The following is an 8249-nucleotide window of genomic DNA, read 5'->3' on the forward strand; positions in this document are numbered from 1 at the left end:
GCTAGGCCGTGGGTTCGATTCCCACCCAGGGCGGATCTTATCCTAAACAAATAAGGGTCGTTCTCGGAGAGGCTGGCTTTCTCCTATCCTGTCTTCCTTCTCTCTTCGCTTTCGGGACGTTAAGACCTTAGCAGTTACAGTTCTCTCTATCAAAGTTTAAAAAAAAAAAAAAAAAAAAAAAGCTTACACAAATTAAATCACAAACGCAGTTAAAAAAAAAAAAACTTACAAAGTTGTCCAGGTGAAGTTTGAGACGTTTCTGTGTGACAATCTGTTGTATTCGTTTACTGTATGATGCATTGCCTATGGGCCTCGGACATCGCACACCATCATCCACCAGGCAACAGATCTGCTGGAGATCTGTCGGCCCGTGTGAGTCCTCTTCTCCTATGCTGAATCCGTTCATTCAACCCTGAAAATAAATAAAACCCAGGTATGATTTTTAAAAATATTAGGTTTAGAAAATTGGAACAAATAAAATTAAATAGATGATTTTTAATGTTCTATCGAACCTCTTTAAAAAAAAAAAAAATAAAAAAAAATAAATAAATAGATCAAGTGCACTAGATGCAGAGGAACTTAACTAGTCAGCAAGAAGCTTAAAAGGTAACATACCTGCCTTGTAAGTGCTAGGTCATGGGTTCAATTCCTAAGAGGGGTACCGTAATCTAATATGCTTCATTCTTGAAATGGCTGACTTTCTCCTATCCTGTCCTTCTTCTCTCACATATTTTGGGGTAATTATGCAGAAGTCACGTCCATGGAAAAGAAAAGCTCCTTTTTGTATTCAACCTAACCCTATAATAACACTGGTCAGTTTGTGCCAGTTCCTTTTGTAGCAATATTCCATGGACGTGACTTCTGCACAAGTACTCTTGTCTTAATATCTCATGATCCACTGAACATATTTCTACGAAACCTACATCAAATCAACCACAAAACACCTGTCTATCATATTATCAAGAAATGAACAATCTGAGGTTTCATATTGAAGATTTGGAGACGAAAAATTGGATTTGGAAAAGTGTAAACAAATGTCTGATGGTAGAACATGAAAGCTTCCTTGGGAAAAGTTATGGAACTTACCTTAAAAATGAACAATGCTCCAAGTCCACTTGAACTTTGAGAACAATAAAATAGGAAAATCTGATGAAAATTGGTTTCAGTTTAGCAGAACTTTAAAATTTATTCAATTTTTTTGAGGAAAAATTTGTTCCGATTTCGTAAAAGTAAAAAACACAAAACACAAACGTTTTCAAAAAATTCCAGCTTCTCTCAGGAGTCAGCTGTTGTCAGCTGCTTCGCTTTCGTAATCAGCTGTTTAAAAAAAATCCCCTAACTCAAGGGAATTTTTCTCACTTAGAGAGAAATTTTCTTTTCTTGATAAGAAACGGGACTTTTTTTCAAGAGGTTTGATAGAGGGAACTGTAATTTTTAAGGTCTTATCGTACCGAAATCGAACAGAGAAGGAAGTCAGGATAGGGGAAAGCCAGCCGTTCCGGGAACGAACATTATCCGTTCAGGATAAAATAAGTTCCAGGCAGGAATCGAACCCGCGGCCTAGCGCTTATAAGGCCGACGCGCTACCACAGCCATGCTAACTAGATCTGCCTTGTAAACGCTAGGTCGCAGATCCAATTCCCGACGGGGTGGATTTTATCCTTAAAACTCTAACCCGTTGAAATATGTACCAAAATAAGATTGTAATTTTTTTTCGACTATGCTGATAATGGGCATCGAACCCGGGACACTCTTCATAGCTAGCAAGGGCGTAAGCACTCGAAATCTTTAGTGGACTGTTTGCCCCTACCCCTACACCTAAGCCTCAGGCCGTGGTTATGAACAGGGCTGAGTTAGGCCATTCTGAGATGTTCTTGGCAAGTGGAAAATGATGTGGTAACTTAACACGGGATGAACTATAGGCTTAGATTGATTTTTATTTGTTCATTTGTTTTTCTTTCATTTCATATCTTAGCCCAGCCCAGCCCAGTACATAACCACAACCTCAAATCCCTGTTCACCAACACTTAGGTAAACAGCAGAGTGTTTATAAAGTCTGTTTACCCCTAAATATAGTGAACATTGCCACAAGTTACATGTTCCGAAAGACAGTCAAAATAAAAACGGTTTGAATTCATAGATCACGTGGTATTGTTATTTAGGTGTTTTCTCCAGTGTTGCCATTCTTCTGGTCCAGTTTATTAGTGTTGGATTTGACGGTGTAGAAGAAAAACGACAGGACATCCTTCTCCACAACAGGAATTGTTTTGAAATGTTTCAACAGTGTCTGGAAAGAAAAGAAAATTGATTCTTATTAGATTATTTTTGATATTTTTATGTTATCTTGTAGGCTTGGGCTTTCTAGCTAGTTATGTGCTAGTTAGAAAAGTTCCTATGTATCTACTGCACTTGATTTTTTTTTTTAAAGAGGTTTGATAGAAGGAATTGTAACTACCAAGGTCTTATCATCCCAAAATCGAAGAGATAAGGAAGACAGGAAAGGAGAAAGCCAGCCGTTTCAAGAACAAATATTATCCATTTAGGATAAAATCCGCCCCAGGCGGGAATCGAACCCGCGGCCTAGCACTTACAAGGCAGACGCGCTACCAAGCTTACTAGGCTGGCGAGAGGCTTTGTTAAAATTCCCAATTTAGTACAACTTTATCTATTTCTTACCTCTGCAAGCTGGGCTTTGTTCAACCCTGGCCTTGATGTGACCTTGAAGTATTTCTTGTACCGCCGCAATGTATTCACTTGGAGTTGAAACAGATCAACATCGGGACTCTCATCGTTTTCATTCGAGTCATCTTCCGAGTCTTTTCGCCTTCTTTTGTTCCGCACAGATTGGATGAGACATTTGTGATATTCACAGATGTAAATATGGCGTGCCTGTAAGATGAGTAGAAAGGGTTAGTCCAGTGGTAACATAGTTTCTTGCCATGAAGAAGGTCCTGGGTTCAATGCCCACCATTTCTTCACCTTTTTGCCATGTACAGAGGGGGTTGGCGTTTTTTGTCAGCCCCTCAATCAGCCCAATCTCAATCAATGCACACCATAAAAAAAGAAGTACTGTAATAAAAAAAACATGTAGAATAACTATTTCAACTTTCAACAGGTTACATTCTGGTGTTCTCAGGACCTAGCACCTGAATGGGAAGTATTGTATCTCTGTAGTCTAGAACTATACAGTATTACCACAGTAAAAATAGGTTTCAGTAAAACTCCAGTTTTTTTCCCCCAAGTTTATTTCCAAAATTGATCATTGCTCTTGGGCTTGGACATTACAAAGACAGTCTTCTTCTTCTTCTTCTTCCTAGCTTTTTCCTATTTAAATAGGGTCAGCGGGCACTTCTTTCTTTCTTCACAAACGCAGTTAAAAAAGGTGCTGTTTTTTCCCCACAGTTTTAATGTTCCGCAAACTTTTCCTTAAATTTGATATTAATTACACAAATAATTACATGCCATTTAAATTGATTATTTTAGAGGATGAAATCCTATAAATTTATTCATATTATCGATGCTTATTTAATAATTTAACTTTTTATGGAAAGAAATAGGTGAATAAATTTGAAATTTACCGCCTGTAGAAACTCGTATATTATCGGTTGAATTCATTGATGACGTCAAGCATTTCCTTGATTTTGATTGGTCGCGTATTTGCGTTATTATGAACTGACCAATGAGCATCGAGTATTTACTCCTATGTTCTCCATGTAATATTCAAGTAGCGTGGGGCAGCTAAATACGAGAAGTTGTTGTTCGTTGTTCTGTGTTAAGTGTTTTGCTGTGTAGCTGTATTGAAATTCAAGGTAATTATTTTTCTCAATTATTTCCTAATTTGATTAATTTTCCTGCACTTTTAGCCTTTAAACTTTTAACTTAAGGTACGTAGACTTATTTTAAATACTTGTATCAACTTTCTTTTGCATGATTTTGGTTTTATTTCAAGTTTACTACTGCGTATATTACAAGTCGTTATTGAATGGCTGCCCATAAGAAATACATAGGATTCATAGGAAATCATCGACCACATAAAAAACACTTTTCTCAACAATTTTTCCCCTATTTGGTTGGATTTAATCATTTAAAATGAAAATTTATTTAGTTACCTTCATGTTTTAGTCAAAATTCATGCGAGTTTCAGGTTTTTCTCGTGAAATATGTAGAATTGAAAATTTCACCTCTTCCCATAAGAAATACACAGCATAGGTTTGCCTCCATTTGCTTTACAATGCATAGCGTTATATTTTCTTGTAGCTTATTGCATAGGAGTTCCATGTACCTCTACAGGTACATTTCTCGAGCCTGAAAATGTCACTTTTTCGACTTGATTTTTAAAAATACGATTTTATTTTAGTAGATCGTCCACATCTAAATCATTTTTACGTTTTTCAATTTTTACCGCGTTCCCTAAAACGCCATTCACCCGTGAAAAATCAGTTTTATGATGGGATGGATCATTAAAAGCGGGAATCGGAAAATCCGTTGGTGATTTCAGATTTGAATTTCTACCTCCTTGCTATCATTATGACTGTTTATTAGGTGATGGATGGGTTTTGGTTGTAATTTTGTCTCCTACATGAGGGTCAGGCAAGGTCAGATGGGTGGTTTTATGACAAATTTTACTTTATAATCTTGTCCAGAGTTCCAGACTGCTACATCTGTATGTACAGGGTGTACTGGGAGTATGTGCTAGCCCCACACTACCTTTGTGGGGGGGGGGGAAATGCTTATCTTTGTTAGGTCTACTTCTACTAGATACCTACCCCTAATTTGAGGTATTTTATCAGGTTCCAAAGTAACTATTGCCATTTTGTAGGTACCTAGAATACATCGCGCCGTAGGTTCATTTTATCAGCAATTTGTACCTATTCAAAGTCCAGCTAAAGTTTTGCCAGGACATTTTACTTACTATCTGACATCTTGTAAGGTATTTTGAAAGTTTTACTCATGATTATTACTAGAAATGACCATTTTATTTCTACCAGCCTACTCCTAGTTTCTAGTCATTCTATGAGCTGGACTTGCTAACACACCTTAAACCAGTAATGATAAAGAACACATACTTACCTACTTCCTTGGTACTTTACCTACCTAGGTACTTGTGATTAAAGTATTGAAATGACAAAATGACAATGTCAAGGTAGGTACCAACTGGAAACTTTTCAACCTCAGATAATTATGCAGAAGTCACGTCCGTGGAAAAGAAAAGCTCCTTTTTGTATTTAACCTAACCCTATAATAAAACTGGTCACTGCTCGTTTGTGCCAGTTCCTTTGGTAGCAATATTCCATTATTCCACAGACGTGACTTCTGCACAAGTACCGTCCTTCATTTTTGTGTCTCTTACTCCTCCTTCCCTATTCACTTAAACCTATTTTTATCTTTCTCTCTCTCCCTCCCTCCCATCCTTCTTCCTTTCGCCTACCCCACTCTCTCCCTCCCTTCATTCCCCCTCCCTCCTATCAGTCTCTTGCTTTCCCCTTTCTCCCATTTGTTTTTCCTTATCCATATTTTTCTATTTTCTTTCAATGAGGGATTTAACTCACGAGTCCCTTTGTACTTAATGTTATAATGTCTGTAGGTATAGTTACCTACTTTTACCCATACGTTTCGTTTAGTTTCTCTTGTTCCTACCTCTGTAGGTAACTCTTTATTTGGCTGTGTGTTGTACCTTTACCCATACCTTGTACCTATTCAGTTTGTCTTGTACGTACCCCAGTAACAGAGTACGCATTTTCCTGAACTTCCATACTGCCAACTCTTTTAATAATAATAATAATAATAGACTCTTGAGTGGAAGGCAACCACTAGGCGAGGTTAACGCCTTAGGCGTTCTCTACCACCTAACCCTTAGAAAGCTCCATTATTATGTGGTCAAATTCTCAAATAATTGATAAAATTCCATACCTCGGCTGGGATCGAACCCACGCCCTCCTGTTTACCAGGCGAGCGTCTTGACCACTACGCCGCACTACGCGACCGAGGCAGGTGGCGTAGTCCCCATGTAGCAGTAGCACTCATCTCTTTGGCTGTGTTCTGTGGTAGCAACATGCTTTGATGGAAGAGATGAGAACTTGTACATTTCTACTTACATAGTTAACCAAATTACTTGCCTTGTACTTTACTTACTTACCCCGTATTCAATTTTTTACCATCAATACCAAAACATACAAATACCAAACAATCAATTTAAAATTTAAGCAAGGTTTCTTTATTTTTTAAAATTTACACCTATTTTGTACCTACCAAATACATAAGACCTTGTTTAGACTGCGGGAGTAAAGGGACTTTTTCAGTCTCATTCTGGCAGTATAAACAGGGAATATTCTATTCTATTCTATTCGGCTGTACCTACCGTTTCCTATTGTATGATTAGTTTAGGGAAAATGTGATGCAATTTTATCTACTTAACGTTTTTATCTCCCTCCTCTACTTGCACTTGTAGGTGACACTATCAATTTGTTAGCCTACGGACACAAACAAACGAAATAGGTAGGTACCCAAGTTATTTGTTTATTTTGCTTATTATAATGATCAATTCGTTATATTTTATGCCTTTTTACTTTCCTTATCCTATAGGAAGGAAAGTAATGTAATCGGGTCAAAATTTCGATGGTCAGTTTTTAGTGCCAAAACACGGGTACCCAAGTTATTTGTTTATTTTGCTTATTATAACGATCAATTCGTTATATTTTGTGCCTTTTTACTTTCCGTTTTTTCTTATCTTTAACGGGCATCGAACTATTGAACCCTTTCTGTAAGGACTATCGGGTAGGGGAGATATTCATTGTTGTGAATTTTTTCACTTTTTCCCTCGAACTTGGCACTTCCCGTCACAAAAAAGGTTCATTTTATGATTATTTTATCGCGTGAGAAGTGCGCCCTTAGGTTACTTTTGGTCTGCTTAGTCCTTTGGAAACTGTCATCTACATAAAATGAACGGACTTTGGTAGGTCCAATTTATGTATGTACTTATAGGTATTGATATTAATAGGTATGTATACTATTGTATAGTCTTTGTCGATATTGTACTTCAATCTTCATGTTTCTTCCTCTCGTTTTCCCGCCCTCTTTCCTTGAGTTTGATTCTTCCAATGATTTTGGCTAAGTGGGGGAAGGGGAACCATTTCAAATTGAACTCTGTGAAAAGAAAATGTCTCTTGCTATACGTTATCCAGATGGATATGGCAGCAAGGAGTCATCGACCCAAAATGAAAGAACCAATCAGAATGCGAGAATTCCTTGCATTGTTGCAATTAAGGTAAAGGTCTATTTTTATAAACTCTCTCTTTTAAAAAGTAAAGGTAGCTTCGATCTGTAACCTTTCTTACAAGAGTATGAATCGCTGTGCAATGTGGGAGGAAGCACTGTGCAATGTACCTTCCTCTTTTAAAGATTTTCTACCGTTGCACCTTTGACATGTTTGGCAACGTAGCCTACTTTTTTGATGACTCCTTGCTGCCATATCCATCTGGATAACGTATAATAAAGAATTCCGTAGGACCCCATGAAAGGAAAATTTCTGTTGCTAATAAAGTATTCCGAGTTATACCTATTTAGTGCTATAGAGATTTTATATCCTTTTTTATTGAATTTCTGTAGGTTTTTGGTGGGGTTTAAATGTCATAGGGTGTTTACTAGGTTGAGAATCATTTTGTTTCCACTGACATATTTTGTCTTAGTAGGTATTGAACGAGTATTTCAATTATAGGGGTTGGTGATTTGTTCGGTAGTTTTCATTAGTTGAGACATCGGACATTGGTAGCTTTTATCAGTTTTTATCACTTGAGATCTCGCCCTTTCTATTTTTTTCAGCTTCTGTGGAAAGGTAAGTGCCTGCGGCGCGCATGATTCAGCACTCTGGTATGTACCTACCTAGTGTTTAAACTTTAAGCGTGAACGGACAATGTGATAATGTTAAACATATCAAAGAAAAGAACGGAGAGTGGTTAAGATATTAGGGATGCTCGAACAAAAGTTCACAAATTATGTAAGTAAATACTCAATCGTTTGAATCCAGCTTTATGATTATTTTACTTCTTGGCGCCAGCCTAGTTAGCTTAGTTGGTAGTACGTCTGCCTTGTAAGCGCTAGGCCGCGGGTTCGATTCCCGCCCGGGGCGGATTTTATCCTGATGGGATAATGTTCGTTCTCGGAACGGCTGGCTTTCTCCTATCCTGTCTTCCTTCTCTCCTCGATTTCGGGACGATAAGACCATAGCAGTTAAAGTTCCCTCTGTCAAACCT

The 8249-nt window shown here is 37.7% G+C and overlaps 2 protein-coding genes and 1 long non-coding RNA gene across 3 annotated transcripts in view; 1 reads left to right on the forward strand and 2 right to left on the reverse strand.

Moving 5' to 3' along the window:
• Nucleotides 1-240: 240 nt before the first annotated feature.
• LOC108254614 lies at nucleotides 241-1265 on the reverse strand. The gene is made up of 2 exons (XR_001809921.2): nucleotides 1087-1265; nucleotides 241-412 (listed from the first exon to the last, which is right to left on the reverse strand). It is a non-coding gene; the product is annotated as an uncharacterized LOC108254614 (long non-coding RNA).
• A 704-nt stretch (nucleotides 1266-1969) lies between these two features.
• Nucleotides 1970-2904, reverse strand: LOC103524941 (histone deacetylase complex subunit SAP30 homolog; the record flags this gene model as incomplete). The annotated part of the gene is made up of 2 exons (XM_026820201.1): nucleotides 1970-2287; nucleotides 2677-2904. Coding segments are annotated over 2 exons (357 nt in total), but the record flags the coding sequence as incomplete, so codon positions are not given.
• An 806-nt stretch (nucleotides 2905-3710) lies between these two features.
• LOC103524935 overlaps nucleotides 3711-8249 on the forward strand; it is a 90752-nt gene continuing 86213 nt past the window's right edge. The window contains exon 1 of the mRNA XM_017449807.2: nucleotides 3711-3809. The gene's annotated coding sequence lies outside the window, so the exon portion shown is untranslated. The remainder of the gene's footprint in view (nucleotides 3810-8249) is intronic.

The sequence above is a fragment of the Diaphorina citri genome, unplaced genomic scaffold (genome assembly GCF_000475195.1).
Source record: "Diaphorina citri unplaced genomic scaffold, Diaci psyllid genome assembly version 1.1 scaffold128, whole genome shotgun sequence".
Classification (NCBI taxonomy): domain Eukaryota; kingdom Metazoa; phylum Arthropoda; class Insecta; order Hemiptera; family Psyllidae; genus Diaphorina; species Diaphorina citri.